Here is a 24,278-nt window from a genome sequence, read left to right as displayed (position 1 = left end):
TGTTCCCTCCAGCTATACCATGAATCTCCACCAGAATTTGAGTAATAAATGTCTCCACTTCACTTTTCCTCGAAGTCTTGTGGAGGACTGTTGCCTAACAGTCAACATCAGGGGCTCTCCTTTACAAAAAGTAATCTTAAAAATTTGCAACAATGGCATTTGACAATTCTATCAAATTTTTGAAAAAGAATTACCAGTAATTCTATGTGATTTATTTTTAAGAAAAGGTGAAAGCACTTGTCAACTCGGTTTATAAGGCCAGAATTACTGGGAAACAAAACTAGAAAAATAGAAAAAAATAAAATGAAAAAGAAAAAAGAGAAAAGTAAAATGATCAACCCATGTGAAGATTAAAAAATTCATCATAAAATATTAGTAATAGAAATGAATCAAAGAATTCATATCAAAGGTAATATAAATCAGGGAATTCCCTGGTGGTCCAGTGGTTATGACTCTCTTTTATTGGCAGGGCCCAGGTTCAATCACTGGTTGGGGAACTAAGATCTTGCAAGCAATGAAGCTCAACTAAAAATACAAATAAAAATCAAGATCACTTATCAAATACATTATTATTGGTTACAAACAAATTCTATGTGGAGGATGTTGGGTGTCCTACAAAAAGATTTCATGTCATCCTTTTGCCATCTCAGTTCTTTCACTGAATGACAGCCCCAAAGTAACTGTTGTTCTTCATGTTTACACTGCAACTACTTTGTACCTGTCATCGCCTTATAGGCATTATCACGTCACAGGAGTCCCAAAACAACCCAGTAATCCCTGGCGATAAAACAGGACAAATATACGTGGTAGAAAAAATATTGCTAAGGAAAACTGAAAACACTTTTTATTACACTAGAAAAGTAATGTAACACATTGCATATTAGCCTAATTTGAAACTGAAATTTTAAAAACACTTGGAAAATTGCTGGAGTACACTTTCATATTATCTAAATAAACATTTCCAAAGATTTTACTAAACTAGGGTAAAAATATCTCCAACAGATTAATTTTACAAGCATCTTCAAGAACCATATTAATCAACAGGATATGTGTACTGTGGAAAAGAAATGTTAATAAATTATTAGCATGAACATAAGTGTGCTTTTCCAAGTCAGAAAGCCAAGAATTTCAGGAATAAGCATTTGGTTGTTGTTTTTTGTTTTCTTTTCCCCTTCTTTTTGAATGAAGTAGAAAAGAATAGCTTTATTGCTTTGCCAAGCGAACGGGCCACAGTGGGCTAATGCCCTCAAAACTGTGTGTCTCAAACAAGAGGGGGTAGTGAGGAGTTTTATAGTAATGGCTCAAAGAGTTTTATAGTAATGGCTCAAAGTGGGTGTGGTCAGGTCGTGAACTCTTCTTTGATTGGCTGGTGGTGAGGTAAGTGGCAGTCAGCCTCATAAACCTGGCTCCAACTGCTCTGGGTTCTACATGCTGGCGGGCAGCAGGCTTAGTGTCTCCCACCTGGTGGGGGTTTCAGTATCTGGAGCCTGGACTTACTAAGGCTCAGGTTCTTTGCGTCTCAGCACAGAAGGAATTCAGCAAGAAGCAAAGTGACGGGCAAGAAGTATACGCTTGTGAGGGACGTAAGTTGATAGGCAAGAGGGCTCTGTCTCAGTGTTTTATGAAGTCTGACTCCATTAAAAAATTTTTTTCTGGGATTACAGGATCTTAGTTTCCTGACCACGAACTGAACCTGTGAGCTTGGCAGTGAAAGTACTGAGTCCTAACAACTGAACCGCCAAGGAATTCCCAACTCCTTTTTTTGCTATTTGATTATTGAAACCTTTTAATGCTCAGGAAAAACCTCTTCTTTTTCAGCCTATCTGGACAAACTTTTTTTTTTTTTTTAAAGCCTGAGGACGCCTTCCTTTGAGACAAACTGGAAGTTCAAACTGTAAGCTTCACCTCCAACAAGCCTCACCCAGTAATTAAATTTTCCTCTCACATAAACTGTTCTCCCTTCAATTCCTAAGAATAAGACTAATTTCTCATTAAACACAGATGTAGGGACTTCCTTGCCAGTCCAGTAGCTAAGATTGTATGTGCCCACTCTAGGCGGCACTGGCTTGATTCCTGGCCAGGGAACTGAGATCATGCATGCCACATGACGTGGCCAAAACAAAACACACAGATGTAAATAACACTTATTCCCATGCGATGGAGAAAACAACCAACTTTTTCTGGGCACTGTTCCTACGACATAATCCATCCCTAGTAAATGTCCCTCTCCTCTCATGAATAGTCAAGCCCCTTAATATCCTTACTGCTTTGCTCACAGTTACCTAGTAGAGGATTCTGTCCACTGTGATCAATCCATGGACCATGAATATAACAAGCACAATGAGCAACAGCAATTTTACACTATTCTCTAGAGCCCTTCCTGATGCTGAATTTGGTAATTCAGGGTCCTTGTTTTTCCAGGGAACATGGATGTGAATGAACCACACCTAATGAAGCCAGCTCCTTCACCTTACTGACTCCTTCCCAGAGACCATCATCAAAGGCCTGTAATGAAGGTGTAAGATCAACAGACTTCAAAATTAAGGTTGAAAAGCATAAATAGTAATGTGGAGTTCAAGAAAGCTCAATAGAACATTTACACACTTAGATACTTGGCCATTTACACGTATGTTCTTCTGTATGTCATATACACATCATTTCCTAAGCTTTAACATTCTGTGACTTCTAATGACTCTGAAGTGCGTAACAATCTCACATTACTCTTGGGAGAACTAAAGCCTTAACTTATTCCTATTATGGATTCTCTGATATGTAGGCTAATTTAAGAATTGTGCAAAAAATTCACCAAATTCATTATATTTGTTAAGGATTATCCCCAATAGCATGAGCTTTGTGATGAAATCTCAGGATGCATCATTTCATCAAATTCTTTCCACATTCAGTAAATTGCTATTGTTTCTAACCTGTATGAATTCTATCATTACATCAAAACTGGAGCTACTTGACAAAAACTTTTTACATTTATTACATGTGAAACGCTGCTTTCCAAACTAAATCCTCTATGTTTCAGAGGTTTCATCTTCAGGTACAAGCCTTAGCACATATTAGTTTGTGTGGTTTCCCTCAAAAGACACATGTGAGAAGTCTGGTGAATTGTGCAGTTAGGATAAAGCTTTTGCTCATATGTCTGTAGGGTTTCTTTTCAATGGACCCTCCATTGTTGCCTCATACTTGAACTCAAGGTAAAGATTTTGCCACACTTGTTGCATTTAAGGGACTCCAGTAACTCTCCCATCTTATCTTTGGATAAAATCCTTGCCACACATATTATATTTGTATGGTTTCTCTCTAGGATAAATATTCCAATATTAAGTCATGAGTGAGCACTAATTTGGAACCTTGCCCCATTTATTACATCTGTAATGTTCTATCCAGCACAGATTATTTGATGATGGGTAGAATGTGAGCCCTAAGTAAAGGTTTTGCCCATTCCTGGCATTTGTGAGGTAATAATCTCCAGAAAGAAATCTTTGGTGAATGAATTCCTTGTCTAATGGCTGGTCAACTAAACATACTTATCTGATTTCTCTCTCCAGGATGATATTTTCAATGAAGTCTAAGATGGCAACACCTGATAAATTAAAACACATCCTTAATGTTCATCATCAATGTGGATTACCTGATGGAAAGGTAGGTTTCAAAATACACTGATGGATTTCTGAAACTCATCATAATACTTGTCAGGTTTCTCTCCAAAATGAAACTTCAGTTCATGTTAAGGTTATCAATGTGGACTGGAGACTTTGAGACATTCAGCGTATTTCTAGAGTTTCTGCCTAGTACAGATTATGTAATGGCAGGCTTTGCCACTCTCATGACATGTGCAAATTTCTCTCCACTATGAATTTCTCAAGAATATACAGTGTCAATTTTGAATGAATGAAGACAGTCCCACGTATATCATGTTAAATGATTTCCCCTTTGTATATATTACCTGGTGTGGAGTGATAGTTGAGATCTAACAAAAGGTTTTCAACAGTCTTTGTTTTTGAAAGGTTTCCCTTTTGTATGAACACTCTGATGCTTTGCCAAGTACGCCTTTCGACTAAAACAGGTGCCACACTCATTACATTTGTAAGGTTTAACTCCAGTATGAATTCTCTGATGAATTGCAAGACTTGAATTCCTATTGAAGACCTTGCCACACTCATTACATTTGTAAGGTTTCTCTCCAGTATGAGTCCTTCGGTGCCTTGCAAGATATGAATTAAAACTGAAGACTCTGCCACATATATCACATTTACATAATTTCTGTCCTGTATGGATTATCTGATGTCTCTTGAAGTTCGAGCTATGATTAAAGATTTTGCCACAGTCTTTACATTCGTAAGGTTTTTCCCCAGTATGAATTCTCCGATGAACTGCAAGGTATGAATTTTGACCAAAAACTTTCCCACAGATGTCACATTTATATGGTTTATCTCCTGAATGGATGATTTTATGTTGTTTGAGGTGTGAGCCAAAATAAAAGGTTTTGCCACACTCATTACATTTGTAATGTTTCTCTCCAGTATGAATGACTTGATGACTGACGAGGGTTGATCTAATACTGAACATTTTACCACACTCGTTACACTGGTAAGGTTTCTCTCCAGTATGAATTCTTTGATGACTTGCAAGGTTTCCTTTCTGACTAAAAGCTCTGCCACATTCATTACACTTATAAGGTTTCTCTCCAGTATGAAGTCTCTGATGACTTGCAAGGTTGGCCTTGTGATGAAAGACCTTGCCACACTCATTACATTTATAAGGTTTCTCTCCAGTATGAATTCTGCGATGTTTTGCAAGGTATGAATTCTGACTAAACACCTTGCCACATTCATTACACTTGTATGGTTTCTCTCCAGTATGTATTCTCTGATGAACTGTAAGATATGAACTTTGAGTAAACACTTTTTCACATATATCACATTTATATAAGTTCTCTTTTGTATGGATTATCTGATGTCCAGTGAGGTGCAGGCCATGGTAAAGGGTTTTGCCACACTTGTTATACTTGTAAGATTTCTCTGCAGTATGAATTGTCTGATGAATAGCAAGGTCTGAATGTCGACTAAAGACTTTGCGACACACATCACAATTAAACATGTTCTCTTCTGTATGGATAAACTGATGTTGGGTAAGGTTCAAGCCCTGATGAAAGGTTTTGCCACTCTGATTACATTTGTAAGGGCTTTCCATATGTGTGCTCTGGTCTTGTGTTAGTATTGAAGGATGCATGAAATCATTCCCATATGAATTAGAAATGTTGGTTTGGACAAGGAGAGAAATTCTTTGAAGTAGTGAAAATGAGGCACTAATACTAATACTCTTGTCAGCTTGATTAAATTCACCAATCTTCTCTTCACTTTTATAAACATGAAGGTCATCCCAAAAGCTTAATGCAAGCCTGTTTTCAATAGGCTTGATTCCTGCAATACTTCCACCATGTTCCTCTCTCTCATCGGTGAGATTTTTGTCATGCGTTATAGGCTTTCCATTGTAATTTCTTTCCTCATCTCTTGGCTGAGACTCAAAGTCATATATATTTTCCTGGATTTCCCTGAAGTAAAAATCTTTGATTTTATTCCTTTCGTGTCTTCCCAATATCACTGTTTGGAATTCTTCTCCTCTATCAGTTTTTGCATTTAGTTGTAATTTCTTGATCACAAGTATATGAGAGATATCTACGAGATACAAAAAACTGTAAGTATCTTATTTATTACAACTCATAAATAAATATTTCATGTAAAACATGGTATTACACCAAACTAGTACTTACACAAAAAGGAGTTATGAAAATTGCCAACCATGACATAAAAACCTTTCAAACACAAATGGAATGATTTTACTAAAGGTAAACTGATCTGCAATAATTTTACTTAATTTTAGGGCATCTAAATTTCAAACACTTTGGCCACTTGATGGGAAGAGCCAACTCATTGGAAAAGACCCTGATGCTGGGTAAGACTGAAGGCAAAAGGAGAAAATGGTGGCAGAGGATGAGATGGTTAGCTAGTATCACTGACTCAATGGACAAGAATTTGAGCAAACTCCGGGAGACAGTGAAGGACAAGGAAGCCTGGCGTGCTGCACTCCCAGGGTTGCAGAGAGACAGAACCAACTTAGCAACTGAACAACAACAAATTCAAACAACCTATAATAAGAACACTCACATTGGAAAAACTTTTGTTACCAATCCAAGAAAGTATAATTTTCAACCATGACACCAAAGCACATACCAATTAGCAGTAAACATACCCACTGGTGCCTCAAAACTGAGGAGAAAAGAATATTATATATATATTGGTCATACTTGTTAAATACAAATGAATGCTAAAAACCAGACAAAAATATTCTGTAACAGTAAGTAATCCAAAACTATTCAATGATTAATCTCAATGAGTGGTAGTTTCAAATTGGGAAACAAAGAATAGAGAAAATGGTGCATATGATAAAAAAGTTTTTTTAAAAACAAATTGTTCTTCTAAGTACCTCCTGTAAAACTATGTACCCATGGAGCAGCATAAAACATTCAGAAAGGCCACCTTCTGTAAATCAAAATTAAAGATTAGTAAATGAAATAATCTCCATTTATATTAACAGCCATTAAATAGAGCAATTCCCTAATTCTGCAGTGCCCTAAAATATCCAGTTCTTTGGCTCCAAAATGTATGTAATAAAGAGTGCACAATTTGTGAATTTCCTTTAACTAGGTTGATACACCATATTGGTGAGAACAAACTGAAAAGCATACAATATATAAGGCAAAAAAGGGACAGCATAATAAACATGCTAGAATATTCATGTATCTTTTTATACAAAAGACATTTTGACTTGTTAATATAAAAACTGCACTATTTCTGGGAATTTAAGAGTAGTCCAGTGGTTAGAACTCAGTACTTTCATTGCCATGGGCCAAAGTCACATTCCTCGAAGGAAGATCCCACAAGCAGCATGGTGGGGCCAAAAAAAAAAAAACAAAAACCTAAAAACAAAAAAGAAAATACTATTTCTTTTTAAAGGCTTGAGGATAATCATCACAATTTTTCAAGTAAGGAAAGTGGAATCACAGATTAATGTACATGACCCCAATTGACACAGAAAGTAGGAAGAACCATGATGGGAACTGTGACCTAGAGACTGAGACAATATATTCTTAAACATGACCCTCACCCAAGCAGTATATTACAAAATACTGCAACAAATATCAGGAGCTTAGACTAAAACTTCAAGGGAGATGCAAGAAGTGGGCTGTGTAACTACTAAGGGGATTTAGCCACCCCTCCTGGAAATGGTTTCTGAGTTGTCACAGCTGCACACAGTGATTTAGGTTGGGTCATGAGAAAGTTGTTCAATATACAGAGGTGTTATTTTTACAGTGTGAGTAATGTGGAAGGTGGAGGGGTGGTGAAAGAGTGCAGTGGAAATTGGGAAGTTCAGGAGAATAATTTAAACATGTTAGGAAATAACAACCTTTTCATCCACTCCAAGGGATCACATAAAGAAAGGTCAGAACTAAGAAAAGGACTGATTGGAGCTCAGGGTATATGCATATGTAGAAGCACATCTGTGTGATTATAACTAGGTGAGGACAAATAAAACACTGACCTTAAAAGAATTGGCTTAGCAATAGTATACTACTGGTCCATTTTTAATTAGGGGAATTATAGCATGAGTATGGGAAAGAACCACATGAGATTTAAACACTGCAGAAGGAAATTAACTTTCAATCTACTATACTATTTGCTATGCAAACTGACTATTCCAATGACTATTTCTATGCATATGTTCAATAAACAGAAAAATATTTCAGGAGACTGTGCAGTAATGTTCTTAGCATAAAGCAGAAGTGAAAACCAGGAGAAGACCATCAGAAGGAGATGAATCAGTTAATTCTGTGCACACACAAACAGAGCAAAGTAAAGGAGGGAGATCGTGATTTTGGAATGAAGATCTCTTGGCTAGGCAAGAACACCTTGTATGGGGAAAAAGAGAGAGCAGAAAGTGTTTGCCAAAGCCTGAGCAATTTCAGGATATGATCACGATAGTTAAGTAAAGAAAGAAAAAAATGTTACTAAACTATTTTTTTTGTTGTTACTAAACTATTAATTACAGAACATACTTTGGTTATATAAAATATTTGCATCAACACCCCTTGTTATTAAACATGACAGTGTTCTTTTAGCTAGACTGTCTCAATACTGGAGGTCATATCATTAAATTTCTTAATTTACCAAACTCTGCAAAGAAAAACAAAACCATGAGGGAGTGACGTCAGCAGGACAGTAAACCATAGGCATGCATTACCCATGAGGGACCCAAGTTAAAAACAATAAACGAAAAACAATTGGGGAAAACTCAACAAACCAATAAAGAAGAGGCAGCACCCAAGCAAATGCTTGTCCTAAAACACTAGACTGAAAAACGTAGGAAAGTTCATGACAATTTCCTGGCCTTCGACTCCCCTCCTCCTCCTTACACTGCACTGAGAGTGAACTGGCACAAGCCTCCCCATTCGCAGAGGTTCCCTCAGGCATAAATGCTAAAAACATGATAGAAAGTAAACACTAGAAAGTGAAATAAGTGATCTAAACACAATAAAGGACATGTAATAAAAGCCCACAGCTAACATCATAATCAATGGGGAATGACTTAAACCATTTCCTCTAAGACCAGGAATGTAACAAAGATGTTTGCACTACTTCTAAAAGAAAAATTACTGAAATTCCTACCAAGAACATGTAGGTAGAAGAAAAAGACATAAAACCAATCCTAATAGCAAATGAAGCAAATCCATCTCTTCTGAAAAATGAAATGTTCTAATACATAAAAAACCCTGGGAAATTCCCTGTAGTTCAGTGGTTAGGACTCCACGCTTCCACTGTCAGGGGCCCAGGTTCAATCCCCGTTGGGAGAACGAGGATCCCACAAGCCACGTGGTAAGGCGAAAAAACAAAACACCACCACCTTGAATAGTTTGCAAAAAAAAAAGAAATAATGAACTCAGAAAAAGAACAATATGCAAAACCAACAAACAAAAGTCAATACTATTTCTATACATTAACAATAAAAAAAATCATGAAGGAAATTCAGAAGACAACTCCATTTAAAATATTATCAAAAAAATAAAGTACTTGGAAAAACTTTACAGAAGGAGGCAAAGATATGTGCTCTATGAACTAAAAACAGCTGAAAAATATCCCAAGGGACACAAATTAATGCAGACATCACAAGTTTATGGACTAGAAGTAAACATGGTCAGGGTGTAAATACCACCCTAAGTGATCAACAGTCCAAGCTCATACCACCCTGAACGACCCCAATCTCCTCTAAGTAATCAACAGATTCAACCCAATCCCTAATAAAACCCCTGATAGTGTGTCTTAAAGAAATAGATACATCCATCGTTAAGATTCAAATGCAACCTCAAAAGACACTGAAGGACTTTCCTTGTGGTCCAGTGGCTAAGACACCATACTCCCAATGTAGGAGACCTGGGTTCCATCCCTGGTCAGGGAACTAGATCCCACATGCTGCAACTAACACTTGGTGCAGTCAAGTAATTTTTTTTTTTTTAAAGAGACACTCAACAGAAAAACCAAAGTTAAAAAGAACAAAGTTGCAGGTTTCACAATTACTTTTAAAAGTCTCAGAAACCTAAACTAATCCAAGCAGTGTGGTACTAGCACAAAGACAGAGACCAGTGGCATACAACAGAGGCCTGAGAAATAAATTCTTGTGTATGTGGTCCAAGGGGATCCCCATGTTCAACAAGGGGATTTGGACCACCCAATGGGGGAAGGACAGACTATTAAACAAAAAATGAATTATGGTTCCTATTGAGAGTATCATTCCACTTCATAAGTTCTCTAATTTAGATGTTTTAAAATTAGCTGTCAATGTAAAAAGAACAATGGCACACAGGTGATCAAAAGATGGCATCAATAACAGTTTACACAACAACCTCACAAATGAGAATGGGAACTTGGACAGTGTTATCCTGAAGCGAAATCCCTATACTGCTTGCTGAGAATGTAAGGGGATGATTGTAGCACATGTGAACATCAGTGTCACAATGCCATTGAGACAGGCTTTTGTGACATTGCTCAAAACCAGAAAAACACCCAGAAAGATTTATCAGCCAGGCTCTGGGGATATTTCTTATTTCTTATTGTAGAATATGCAGACCATATCAATATAGCATGAAGTGGTTATTTTCTATATAGCAGAAAAAGATTACAATATATGATGAATAGTATTCTCCATCAAAATAATCTGTCAACCAGTAAACCCACCCTGTAGTTAAGTTACAGAGAAGAAAAATTTCCTCTGAGAGTTCAGATAAGAAGTAAATGTTAAAAAAAAAAAAAAAGAAGTAAATGTTTGTACTTCACACAGAATTCTCTGATGAGGGGAAAGTCTGTACACACTATTAATAATGAGGCTTCCCCTCGGCCCTTCCAAGATATGACCTGTTACACCTTCAAAGGCATGTACCTCACTGCACAGACCAGGTCTCTTTTTTGTCCTGTTACAAGGTAGGTAAAATATTCTGATAAGAAACAGAAATACCTCCACATAAGAGGAAAGACACATGACTTGCTGTGGCTTTGCCAGAATCCTAGTCCCTTGCTCAACTGAAGACTGATGGGAATACAGAGAGGAACAGAAAAATATTTCCAAAATTCACCTGCTGTTTATCTCCTGAATACAGAGGGAACAGTATAATGCACAGAAACACAGTCTTTTCCTAAAACTTTTAAATCAAAAGTACATGTGTAGCAAACAGGAAATGGGTATATTAAAAGTTTTCCATTGACTCCAACTAATAAAAGTTTTCCATTGAGCTTTATAACTACAAAAGCTCTGGAACTCCTGATGTATCATGAAGTGGGCAGATCATCAGAGGAAAAGGTAGATTTAAACTCCTGATGCTGCGTCCTGAAGCTCTTCATGTCGGAATCAATAGGGATTTCAGATCAGTCAAGTAAAACCGGGGCTCCCAAGAGGCACACAGTGGGAAATGCAGTGGTACCCCAGGGCAGATCCCAACTTCAGAGGGAAGTCATCCTCACCCAAGGAGACTAGGTTCCTGAGGGTCTCCACCATCACGTCCCTGTACAAGGCCCTCTGAGCAGGGTCCAGGCATTCCCATTCCTCCTGAGTGAACTCTATGGCCACATCCTTGAAGGTCAACTGTGCCTGAAATGAAAACACATTTCACCAAGGGGCCATGAGAAGAGCTCTTATTTTCAAACCAAATGAGAAGAGGAGAGAGGGGTAAGGATGAACTCAGCTGAAGTAATATTCTGACAGATCCAAGTAAAGCTATTTGGAGGAAATTACGGGTCTCTAGTTTTAATTCCTTATGCTTTTACCCAGAGATTATGATAACCTCTAATCAATGTGGAGGTTGATTAATGTCCAATGTGGACGTAAATCAATGTCCACTTTTGTGGACACTACATGAAAAACAAGTAAATAAGATTCAATAATGAGTAGTTTCTCCAGAAATGTCAGAGTATGTGTTTGTTATACACTGACTGCTATTCCATATCTAGATACGCTACACTATGAGTGATGGCATCAGAAATGACAGAGTCAACAGTGCTTTAAAAAAAGGTCAAAATCTTAAACCATGATTACAATGACTAAAGGTATTCGAATACTTCAAAGATACTCTAAACGCTTTATGGCTGTGAACTTTTTTTTAATCAACATCATAGCTCAGTAGAGAAAGATATATGCTGTCCTACAGAGACAAAAGTGTCAGAGACATCTGGAGAAACTCAACTTAGTTCAAGAAGTTAAGTAATCATACAGCAAGAACCTCAATTAAGGAGAATGCGGTCTTGAACTGAAGATAAAGAAGCAAAAATTGATGTACGAGATGAGCATTAGGAAAAAAAAAAGCACTAGAAGCAAACTGACAGAGGGTTCCCTGAGAAAACTTGAAATAAGGTCAAAATGAACAACACGGAAGGCAATAAAAGATCATTACAGATGTGGGCGCACAAACACATACACATAACATGTTAGTAATCTTACTACTATTTGAACCATGAACAGGAGAGTGTAGAAAAAAATGCAGGGCCACAAAATATATTTATGATATAATTTCAACTACAATAAAATGCAGTACATCGTTTTAAAATTATGATGTCTTATCAAAACCGTGGACTTGCAGATCCATGAAATTATGGACACACATGCATTACAAATGCAGAAATAACTGAGATGAGAGAAGTTGTCTAGGGACATTTTTTTTTTCAAGTGCAAATAATTTGAGAGATCATTCCAGAAATATCCAGCATCATCAGTCTAGAAAGGAACATTCCAGAAAGTTCCAGTGGGGAAGAGAAAGTTGCAGCCATGGGCAACTGGAGCTCAATGTGGATGGACATGCTCTGCAAGTCTGTGAAACAAACTCAGAACTGCCGCCACAGAGCGGTGAGGGAGCTTCAGTGTTTACTTACTCCCATCCAGCCCTCATTTTTCTTTTTTTTGGCCTCACAGCACAGCATGCAGGATCTTAGCTCCCCCAACCAGGGATGGAACTCTTGCCCCCTGCAGTGGAAGTGCAGAGTCTTAACCACTGGACCATCAGGGAAGCCCCCATCCCTCATTTTTTAGGGTTGTTCCTGTGTTTGCCGTCAGATGCCGTCAAGAATGTACTGGAATGGTAAGACCCAAATGGACAAGGAGGGACAGAACACTCTTATGTATCCCCTAACTAGCCTGAAATTCCTTAAGAGAAAGGAGTGAGTTCACAGAATTCACTATTTTACTCCCAACGGTCTGTGCAGGATTCGGTATGCAACAAGTAAACAATAAGAATATAGAGGATAAATCAATCAATGTAAAGAAAATTTGAGACAACAGTTAAGACTCCCAGGAGGTTGGGAATAAATATACACACTCTCTGCTATATATAAAATAGAGGAAATTACCTGCCCATCCCCTCTGGACATATTTTTGCATGATTTTTTATCATCAGTTTTATATGTGTGAATTTCAGCATTGTTTTTTTTTTTTTTTGAACTTCAGCATTTTTTGGAACAACGGAAGAGTCACCTGTGCTAAATGGTACCAACAGGAAAAAAGCAAGAAACTTTAACTACAGCCTCTATGGAATACCTATATATAACTACAATTTAAAACACGGTATTTATTTCTGTAAACACTGACTCCTAAAACATTGAGTCGAACTTAGACAAGTTATGGAAAAAATATATTGTAGTTAAGGAAGAATAATTCTCCATACATCATGATCAGAAGGAAACACTTGATGAATTCTCGCTGAAGCGGCAGTGCAGTGGAGGGGGCTGGCCGGGGGTCCTGCCTCTCCCCACAGTAGAGTGTTCCTGAGCAGGGACCATGCAGGAAGTGACAGGAGGAAAACAGAGTGGGAGCAAGACACACAGCATGTCAGAGCTGGAACTGCAAACATTCACAAACCTAAGGCGAAAAGTGAAAGGATGCAAAAAGACATCCAATCCTTAAGAGAGCAGGAATTATTGCACAGTATCAGACAAAATAACCTAAGGAAAAAAACTAACACGAGACACAAAATACATTGTGAAATGAGAAAAGGGTAAATTTGCCAAGAAGATATAATAATTACAAATACGTACACATCTAACATCAACCCGGAGGATCTGATGAAGGGTTTTATAACAGTGATTCAAAGGTGGAGTCTCTGACAAAACTAAGGTGTGAGGAGGGCTTGTGTTCCCTAAATCTTGTCTCCCCCCGGTTGGAAGGTGTTCAATATGCTACTGGGGAAGAGTGGATGACGACTACTAATAAATCCAGAAAAAAATGAAACAGCTGGAACAAAACGGAAATGATGTTCAGTTGTGGATATGTCTAGTGGTGAAAGTATGTCCGAGGCTATGAGGAACAATACTGCATGGGAACCTGGAATGTTAGGTCCATGAACCAAGGTAAATTGGACGTGTTCAAGCAGGAGATGGCAAGAGTGAATAGTGACATCTTAGGAATCAGTGAACTAAAATGGACGGGAACAGGTGAATTTAAATCAGATGACCATTATATCCACTACCGTGGGCAAGAATCCCTTACAAGAAATGGAGCAGCCCACAGAGCCAACAGAATCTGAAACGCAGTGCTTGGGTGCAATCTCAAAAAGGACAGAATAATCTCTGTTCACCTCCAACACAAACCACTCAATATCACAGTAATACAAGCCTATGCCCTAACCACTAATGTTGAAGAAGCTAAAGCAAAATGGGTCTCATGAAGACCTACAAGACAAAAAAAGATGTCCTTTCCTCACAGAGAACTGGAATGCAAAGGTAGGAAGTCAAGAGATACCTGGAGTACCAGGCAAGTTTGGCCTTGGAGTACAAAATGAAGCAGGGCAAAGGCTAACAAAAGAGTTTTGTCAAGAGAATGCACTGGTCATAGCAAACACTTGCTTCCAACAAGACAAGAGACAACTCTACACATGGACATCACCAGATGGCCAATACTGAAATCAGACTGATTATATTCTTTGCCGCCCAAGATGGAGAAGCTCTATACAGTCAGCAAAAACAAGAGAGGGAGCTGACTGTGGCTCAGATCAAGAGCTACTTATTGCAAAATTCAGACCTAAATTGAAGAAAGCAGGGAAAACCACTAGCCATTCAGGTATGACCTAAATCAAATCCCTTATGATCATACAATGGAGGTGATGAATAGACTCAACGGATCAGACTTGGTAAACAAGAGTGCCTGAAGAACTATGGACAGATGTTTGTAACACTGTATAGGAAGCAGTGACAAAAATCATCCTCAAGAAAAAGAAATGCAAGAAGGCAAAGTGGCTGTCTGAAGAGGCCTTACAAAGAGCTCAGAAAAGAGGAGAAGTGAGAAAGGGAAAGGGAGAAAGGGAAAGATATACTCACTTGAATGCAGAGTTCCACAGAATAGCAAGGAGAGGAAAGAAAGCCTTCTTTAGTGACAAATGCAAAGAAATGGAGGAAAACAAAAGAATGGCAAAGACTAAAGATTTCTTCAAGAAAATTGGAGACAGAATATTTCATGTAAGGATGAGCACAATAAAAGGACAGAAATGGCAATGACCTAAGAGAAACAGATGAGATTAAGGTGGAAAGTATACAGAGAAGAACTATACAAAAAAGCTCTTAACAACCTGGATAACCACGATGGTGTGGTCACTCACCTAGAGCCAGACATTCTGGAATGTGAAGTCAGGTGGGCCTCAGAAAGCAGTACCTTTCTGAGGTGAACAAACAAAGCCAGTGGAGGTGATTGAATTCCAGCTGAGCTATTTTAAATCCTAAAAGATGATGCTGTGAAAGTGCTGCACTCAATATGCCAGCAAATTTGGAAAGCTCAGCAGTGGCCAAAGGACTGGAAAAGGTCAATCCCAAATGACAGTGCCACAGAATGTACAAACTACCGTACAACTGCACTCATTTCACATGCTAACAAGGTAATGCTCAAATATGCTCCACAATAAGAGAAGCCACCACCTTGTGAAGCCTGAGCACTGCAACTAACGAATAGGCTCCGCCCCGCCTGAACTAGGGAAAGCCTGGTTGCAACAACAAAAACATAGTGAGGCCAAGGAAACCCAGCACAAAAATAAATAAATAACAAAATAAAATTTTTGAAAAGATTTAGAAAAGTTGCAGCATAAAATATCAGCATATGAAAATTACCTGCATTTCTATCTACACACAATGAACCATTTCGACAGAAAATGAGAGAACAATCCCATAGAAAACTTAGGAAAAAGATCAGACAAGTAGGCGCAAGACCTCTACACTGAAAAGTACTAAACTTTCTTTAAAACAAAAGTCCCTGGAGATATATATAAACAGAAACACACCCTGAAGTGGGAACTTTATGCTTTTAAAATGACCAAATTAGGCTGGGAGGGAGGCTCCCAAGGGAAGGGATATATGTATACCCATGGCTGATTCACATTCTTGTATGGCAGAAGCCAAGACAACATTGCAAAGCAACTAACCTCCAATTAAAAATAAATTTAAAAAAATGGACGGGACTTCCCCGATGGTCCAGTGGCTAAGTCCCCATGTTCCCAATACAGGGAGCCCAGGTTGCATCCCTGATCAAGGAACTAGATCCCACACACTGCAACAAAGAGTTTGCATGTTGCAACTAAAGAACCTGAATGCTGCAACAAAAACTGAAGATCCTGCAATGCTGAAACTGAGACCCAGTGCAGCCAAATAAATAAATAGAAAAAAATGCAAATAAAAATATATGATTAAAAAAATTCCTTCATTTGCAACCCAGCAAGACCTGGCATACCCCTATAAATTTTCAGTGGACATTAAGAGGCAGTTGAGCTGATTAAAAACAGATAACATTTTCTTTCCTTAGAATAGCAAACTACAAGTCAAGCCAATAAAATTTCATTGTAAAATTTTCTTTAAAAAAAAAAAAATGACCCAAAGAGAGACTTCCATGGTGGTCCAGTGGTTAGGACTCCAGGGTTCTACGCAGGAGGCACAGTATACAGATTTAAGGAATTCCTATGCCTTTTTTGCAGTTAAAGAAAAAAAAAAATTATTCCTGAATTCATAGGGAATCTCAAGAGCCAGCAAACAGCCAAAATATTCTTGAAAAAGAGGATGAATGTACAAGTGTCAGGCAGGATACTTTGGAGCCAGGGAAGAATAGAGAATCCAAAAAAGGGCATTTGAAGGACAGGCTGAGAATATGACTTTACCTGAGAAACAGCCATTTCTGACTCCTGTTCTGTTTCCTCCTCTTCCTCTTAGCAGGGAGAAAGGGAGAAAAGGGAGAAAACAAAATATTAGACTAACTGGTAAAACTAGATTTGTCTGTTAATATAAAAGATCATTGACAACTTTACCAAGTACCCACCAAAATGGTCTAAAATTATTTATTACATACCAAAAAGCTTTTCCAGTACAAAGGGAAAGAGGAGAAAGCAAGCAGGCCTCCAAGAAACCTGAAACACATTTTCAAAAGAATGAATTTTTATCATCTAATATTTGTGCTGTCAGTATTTTAAAAATATCACAATGTATTATATTACTATTTAAAGAATGATTTAATTATAAAAGAGCACCAAAGCTTATTAACTAAAGTTAATGATCATTTCCAGGGATGCAGAAACTGAATAAACTAAAATTTTTTCCAAGCTACAAAAAGAATTATATGTAAAGATATAAGAAAAAACAGTAAGCCCATCACAAAAAGGAACATTCTCAATGTTCCTTTTTTTTTTAATTGACTTTTTCTTTACTTATTTTTTGGCCATGCTGGGTCTTCATTGCTGTGATCAGGCTTTCTTCTCTAGTTGCGGTGTGCGGGCTTCTCATGGTGGGGGCTTCTCTTGTTTCAGCACACAGGCTTAGTCACCCCACAGCATGTAGGATCTTCCCGGACCAGGGATCGAACCTGTGTCCCCTGCCGTGGCAGGCAGATCCTTTACCACTGGACCACCAAGAAAGTCCTCAGTGTTCCTTTTAAAAGGCACCATGCAGTGACAGATTCAGTCATTTCTTGCCCCACTTGTCCTCTCCTACTCCTCTGCCCCACGTCAAGCAAAAGGAAGGGGGTGACTCACAACTGAATCCATCAAATCACTGGGTACGCTAGTGGTAAAGAACCTGCCTGCCAATGCTGAAGACGTAACAGATGCAGGTTCCATCCCTGGGTTGGAAGATCCCCTGGGAGGAGGGCGTGGCAACTCACTCTAGTACTCTTGAGAATCTCATGGACAGAGGAGCCTGGCGGGCTATAGTTCATGGAGTCTCGAAGAGTCGGACACAACTGAAGCGACTTTGCAGCAGCAGCCCCCTGGCTAAATAGGGTTTGCAAATACAAGTTATCTTCTGATACGAAGAATTACAGAATGCACAAGACACGAGTTCTGCTATTCTCATCCTCACCTGTACAATTAGAGACATTTTATTACATTCTAAAATAAGAAATCATACATCACAACTTATCGACAACCAAACAACTCACCATCCATTTGCATCCAGTTCCCGCTACCCACCTGCTCGACTAGGTGTTTCCATTTCAGTCGGTTTATCTGTCTCTTTTCTTCCCCTCTGCTCTCCTGCTGGTCCTGTTTCCTCCCTCACATCTGTCCTGCCCCACTCTGTAAACTGTTCGCCTCAACATGCTTGGTCTCTGCACCCTTTCTGACGGTCCTCCATCTGTGTTTCTGCCTCTTTCTTCCCCTTCCCTGCTCTCTCTCTGCCCTCCAGTTACACCCCTTCTCCCTCTCTTCCACTCCCCTTCTCCCCCCTTCTCTGACACTCCAGGTGGTGATGCGTCCTTCCTGCTTTCTCTTCCTCTTGTGGTCACACTTGATCCTCCTTCTCTCCCAGCACCATGCTGCTCTGCAACCCAAGTGTCCAGCTCTTTCATCTTCTCACCCCACTCTGTGTGAAGTGTCTCTCCTTTGGTGCCCCTTCCCCACTGCTGATCCAAGGCCCCTCTATGTTACTGTCAGCTACAAACTAGCACTTGCCATCTACCTACATGCCAATAGTCATGTTTGGATGTGAGAGCTGGACCATTAAGAAGACTGAGCACCAAAGAATTGATGCTTTTGAACTGTGGTCCTGGAGAAGGCTCTTGAGAGTCCCCTGGACTGCAAGGAGATCACATCAGTTAATCCTAAAGGAAGTCAACCAAGAATATTCACTGGAAGGACAGATGCTGAAACTGAAGCTCCTCTGGCCACCTGATGGCAAGAGCCAACATCAGCAAAAGACCCTGATGCAGCAGAAAATGAGAAGGTTTGACACCATCACCGACTCAATGAGTATGAGTTTGAGCAAACTTTGGGAGATAGTGGAGGACAGAGGAGCCTGGTATGCTGCAGTCCTGGGGGCCACAAAGAGTCAAACAAGACTTAGCAACTAAACAATAACAATCTACCTATCTACCTCTACAAGGATTAATTCATATGCCGGTGCAGCTGCTGACCTACAATACCCCCTGAAAGGAGTTCACAGTGGAGAGCAGAAATGGGGCATCTGTAGTTGGGGGAGAAACTGGCACAACAGGTCTTCAGATAGATATTTTCAGGAGCCGATTTTCTGAGCCCAATTCTTGTATCTCCCCAAATCTAGAAAAGCACTAAAGTCCTCCATGGTGATGACTGTTCCTTGTGATTAGCAAATCTTCACAAGAGTAGTAGAAAACTTCTGGAAAAAAATATGTGCTTGATTGCATGTAATCCCCCTTCACCAAACTCTATATACTGACCTTTCCCCTGCTTCTTTGCAGCAGTTTCTCAGAGCTATGTGAAGTGCTGTTTCCTGGACTGCAGTCCTCATTTTGCCCCAGATAAAACTTTAGTTGCAAACCTCACATTGTGCATTTTTTTTAACTTGACATCTCCCGTCCCTGGAGATCCAACTTTTAAAAAATTTACTTAATTCACCTGCTATTTTCAATGCTTAATCGCTTTCATTTCACTCTTTTTACAAGTCCCTTGCCCAGTCTCTATCCCTATGGATTTTCCCTCATCCTTTTCTCATTTTCAGCTTTTCTCAGTTGCTCATCCTCTGCTTCTCCTGAGCCCTCTGGCCCACGTATTTACAGGACTGAGTAAGACATCTGCCTACAGAAAAAAAAAAAAACAACTTTTTCCATCATGTGGAATTTGGAACAGAAGACCAGCGTGTGTCACAAGGCTAGCTCAGGTCACCTCCCATTACAAGGGGAGGCTTGCTGGGTAGAAGGACTGGCCTGAGGAGATGGGAGGACAGAGGGGCTGGGAGGAGGGGGTCTCAGGAGAGGGTCGGGCTGTCCTGAATCCCAGAGATAGGGACGGGAGTGAAGGGACAAAGTAGGTGATTAAATAGTTAATCCCACTAGGGGATTGTCAGTAGAATAAATACCGGAGACTCCTGAAAGTTAATGATTGCTCAAGCAAGCACGCTTGCTTAGCAACAAAGCTATTCAACAGATGCTCAAGAGGACCCCGAAACATCTTAACAAGGGTGGCATGAACGCCACATCCTGCTCAGTGAGCCCAGTAAATTACCACACTCTCTGTGCACACATAAAAAGCACTAATGTGTGAAGCTAGCTTGACCAGGTAGGAACAACAACAACAAACTCCCCTGCCCAACCTGTTGGAGGGACTGATGCAGGAAGGCTGGTATCTACTCAAGACAGACAAGTCTTCTCCCCGCCCCCGCCACGTTCCCTCTGTAGCCCAGCAAGTTCTCTGGGCTTTGCATCCTCTCGGCTGCCCACTTGTAAGACTCACAAACTTCCTATTCTAATAAATCGCTTATCTATCACTTTGCCTCTCACTGAATTTTTTTTTTTTTCTTTTCACTGAGACTGAAAGGGCTGTGGTGTGGAAGCTCGGCGGCGACCCCTTCCACCGCCACCAACGACACAAAAGAGCTTCACCAGGTCCCGCCAGGACGGGGCCTCTCCCTGGGCGGGAAGGCCAGCGCTGCCCTCCACGGCTCCAGAGAGCGGGCTGGGAGGAGAGGGGCGCCAATCCGCCCGGCAGAAGAGGGCTCAACTGGGGAGCGGAGGGACTAACGGGTTTTTCAGCCGGAAAATGCAGCGAAAGGCGGCTTCTAGGTGGACTGAAGGCAGAAGAGCCAAGGCAGGGGACCGACCTCCGGACGAATCCAAGCCCAAACACCCGACCTACACGGAGACTTCTGGATTTACCTGGGGGTGGAAGGGCCAGGTGCTGAGATGTCAGGTATCTAGTCACTCCAAAGCCCCCGAGGTGTGCGTGATGGAGGCGCGGCAGGAATTCACACGGAAGGCGGACGTTTAACCCGCGGCGGTCGAACGTTCACTCGGCGCTCCGCGCTTCCCTTTCCGTGATCAACTGCGCACGCGCGGACTTAGAGGCAGGGCCTCCGGCGAGGCTGGGCGGGGCGTCGGCCTCAGGGCGGGTGCGGGCCGCGCGTGAACCCAGACCCGGGAGGGCAGGCGGGACCCGGCGCCTCCCAGGAGCCCCGAATGTGCTGTTACCTTACTGTCTTGAACCTTTGGGAGTAAAAGCGTACAGCCGTGTAGGCTACCTTGGTGGGAAGCTAATCTGTCTCCTCCTAACAAGTGGAGAATGGTTCCAGTAAAACCTGCTTTTGCCAGTAGGTGGCTCGCACGCTGTGGTCTCCAGGAGCAAGCAATTCGGCGGTTGGAAAAGTGCGACTCTGAGTGGTTGCTGTGCCAGTGAAGATGCTCAGTCGTGTCCGATTCTGTGAGGCAATTAAAATTCACTTGAGCAACTGGGACGACAGAGGTTGGACGGCATCACCGACTCAACGGACCTCAAGTTTTCCTCAAGTTTGAGGAAACTCCGGGAGTTGGTGATGGGCAGGGAGGCCTGGCGTGCTGCAGTCCATGGGGTCACAAAAAGTCGGACACGACTGAGCGACTGAACCGAACAGTTTAAGGAAAAGAAGCTGACATGCCCCTCTGTATTACGAAACTAGAACGAGTGATGGAAGTCTCCCACTGAAGAGTGGGCCATTTCACACCGACATCTCACAGAATACTTTTTCCCTTTCTATAATCCTCATTCTGGCAGGACGACTAACTCAACGCCTTGGTTCCAGAGCCTCAGGGACATAACCTAGCATCTGAGACTGGCGCACCATGGCATGCAGTAATTTCTGTCACTAATCACTGCAATACATTTAAAAAATGCAATGTTTACAAAAATCTTGTAAGTTGCATTCTTTTTGCTCAAGTGTTTTACTTGCCTTTTAAAATCATATCCGCTCCCACCTCCAGTTTGAGATATACCTGACTTACATGACTGTGAGTTTAATTTGCAAAGCATGATATTCTTACAGAGACTGAAATAATTACCGCAGTAAGTTTATTTATTTATTGAAGGTCAAGTTTAAATTTAATGACTTTGGTATTAACTACACACATACTAGTAAGTGCTAAGACTTAAAATCTTCCGGTTCAGTTGTGACTCCAGACAGGATCCAGAGAAGAGTTCTAAAAATCTCTTCTCTGGGTTTTATGGAGACTTTCTTTACCCTCCTGTGTTAGCCTCTTATGGCACTGCATCAGCCTTAAAAGGGCACTGGAAAGGGTGATAGCAGTAAGTTTAATAAGCATCTCATTGCATGTTATACTATCAGGATAAATAACAAACTGCACTGACATGCTCTCTCCCTCACATCTTTTCACCTTTTCTCTGTTATGGAAAAGAGAGAAATGGGATATTTCCCTATATTTAGGTGGAATATGGGTGGAAATGGGATATTGAAGAAATTATTTTTTCTTTTTACAACTATGATGGCCATTTAACTAGTAGCTAATATTAGGGAAAATATGAGACAAACGTTTTACTGAAAATCAGACAAAATCTAAAAATGAAAAGGGTTTTGAAATCTTCACCCTTCTTGATCACTCAGCAGTCACATTGCTACAAGGAAAGTAAAGACTAAGTGTTCATAGATTTAGAAGGGGCAGAGGATGCATCAAATCACACAGCTCACCCTCCAGACTTCCTCTTACCATTTATCACTATTCACTTCTTGTATCTAAAATTCTGAAATTTGGCATAAAATTTCAGTCTATCCAAGGCTATTCTTTTTCCAAGGCCATTCTTGAAGCTGAGAGAAGACAGGGTTCAGTCACTCATTCATGTCTGACTCTTTGCAACCCTATGGACTGCAGCACACCAGGCTTCCCTGTCCATCACCAACTCCCGGAGCTTGCCCAAGCTCATGTCCATTGAGTCAAATGATGCCATCCAACCATCTCATCCTTTGTCGTCCCCCTTCTCCCTTTGCCTTTCATCTTTCCAGCACCAGGGTCTTTTCCAATGAGTTAGTTCTTTGCATCAGGTGGCCAAAATATTGGAGTTTCAGCTTCAGCATCAGTCCTTCCAATGAATATTCAGGACTGATTTCATTTAGGATTGACTGGTTTGATGTTGCAGTCCAAGGGACTCTCAAGAGTCTTCTCCAACACCACAGTTCAAATGCACCAATTCTTCTGCACTCAGCCTTCTTTATGGTACAATTCACATCCACACGACTACTGGAAAAACCTTAGCTCTAACTAGACGAACCTTTGTCCACAACGTAATGTCTATGCTTTTTACTATGTTATCTAGGTTTGTCATAGCTTTTCTTCCAAGGAGCTAGAGCCGTTTAATTTCATGGCTGCGGTCACCATCTGTAGTGATTTTGGAGCCCAGGAAAATAAAGACAGGGTTACATGAAGCAAATAAAAGCTATGACAGCTTCCATTTAAACTTGAAACATGCCTCTCCATTCATACCAAATTGGCCCAGAACTCAAAAAGACAAGCTTGCATGAAATGGGCAAAGAAGTGCGAATCCTCTCAAGTGAAAGGGAGGGTTGCCTTAGTCTAATGACCAAACTTGATATCAAAGGGCAGACATATATGATCTCACAGGTTGATAAATGGCTGTACATAATATTACTATATGTGAATAACTGCAGCGTCTACCAGAAGTGACTTTTCCCTTCTTTGTTTACACTAAACAAAATTACTGATATTAGATAAAATAGGGAATATCACTACAGAGCAGGCAGACATGAAAAGAATAGAAAGGAACTCTTACAAAAACTCTACAAGATTGTAAGATGAAATGCAGTAATTCCATGAAACCCATAACCTACAACAAATCACCAATGTTAAACATTATTTGAATAACTGCCTTGAATTGCAATGGAAATTTATAATTTCAAAATGCCCACCACCTAAGAAAGAAACTCAAAAGCAGAGATAGTGACTGTGAGAGCTTAATTAAACTCCTCCATCATGCTCTGCATAGACGCTGCCTGGACTTTCTACATGTTCCCTCCAGATGTACCTTGTAGCTCCTCAAGATTCTGTGTAATAAAGGTCTCCACTTCACTCTCCCTTGCAGTCTTCTGCAGAACTGTTGCCTAACATTCAACACTCAGGGGCTCTACTTTACAAAAGGTAATTTAACAAAGTTGCAACAACAGCATTTTACAATTCTATCAAATTTAAAAAGAATTACTGGCAATTCTATGTGATTTCTTTTCAAGAAAAGAAACAGAAGAAGCACCTTCAACTCAATTTATGAGGCCAGAATTACTAGGAAACAAAACTAGACAAATAGAAAATAGAAGAAGAGAAAGTAAATAACTAAATCCCCCATGAAGATTCAGATCCTCCATGAAGATTCAAAAATCTATCATAAAATATTAGTAATAGAAATGTAACACAAAGAATTCATATTAAAGATAGCATAAATCAAGGAATTCCCTGGTGGTCCAGGGTTA

At 40.1% G+C, this 24,278-nt stretch overlaps 1 protein-coding gene and 1 non-coding gene across 5 annotated transcripts; both read right to left on the bottom strand.

The window, feature by feature from the left end:
• Nucleotides 1-1,163: 1,163 nt before the first annotated feature.
• LOC122689746 (zinc finger protein 83-like) lies at nucleotides 1,164-22,680 on the bottom strand. 4 transcript variants are annotated; one of them, XM_043896449.1, is made up of 6 exons: nucleotides 20,692-22,680; nucleotides 19,258-19,615; nucleotides 16,921-16,978; nucleotides 16,733-16,777; nucleotides 11,079-11,205; nucleotides 1,164-5,687 (listed from the first exon to the last, which is right to left on the bottom strand). In XM_043896449.1, the coding sequence occupies exons 2-6, from the start codon at nucleotides 19,326-19,328 to the stop codon at nucleotides 3,994-3,996; spliced, it is 1,995 nt and encodes a 664-aa protein (XP_043752384.1). In that variant the 5' UTR covers nucleotides 19,329-19,615; nucleotides 20,692-22,680; the 3' UTR covers nucleotides 1,164-3,993. The 4 variants fall into 4 exon arrangements, with proteins under 4 accessions (XP_043752384.1, XP_043752393.1, XP_043752398.1 ...); XM_043896458.1 differs by lacking the exon at nucleotides 19,258-19,615 and having other exon boundaries at nucleotides 16,733-16,779; nucleotides 20,692-22,676; XM_043896463.1 differs by lacking the exons at nucleotides 19,258-19,615; nucleotides 20,692-22,680 and adding an exon at nucleotides 18,035-18,627 and having other exon boundaries at nucleotides 16,733-16,779.
• LOC122692989 lies at nucleotides 21,951-22,073 on the bottom strand. Its single transcript, XR_006340795.1, has one exon. It is a non-coding gene; the product is annotated as a small nucleolar RNA SNORA26 (small nucleolar RNA).
• Nucleotides 22,681-24,278: the final 1,598 nt, after the last annotated feature.

This window comes from Cervus elaphus, chromosome 4, assembly GCF_910594005.1.
Source record: "Cervus elaphus chromosome 4, mCerEla1.1, whole genome shotgun sequence".
NCBI classification, from domain to species: domain Eukaryota; kingdom Metazoa; phylum Chordata; class Mammalia; order Artiodactyla; family Cervidae; genus Cervus; species Cervus elaphus.
This window is presented reverse-complemented; position numbering and strand designations above follow the sequence as displayed.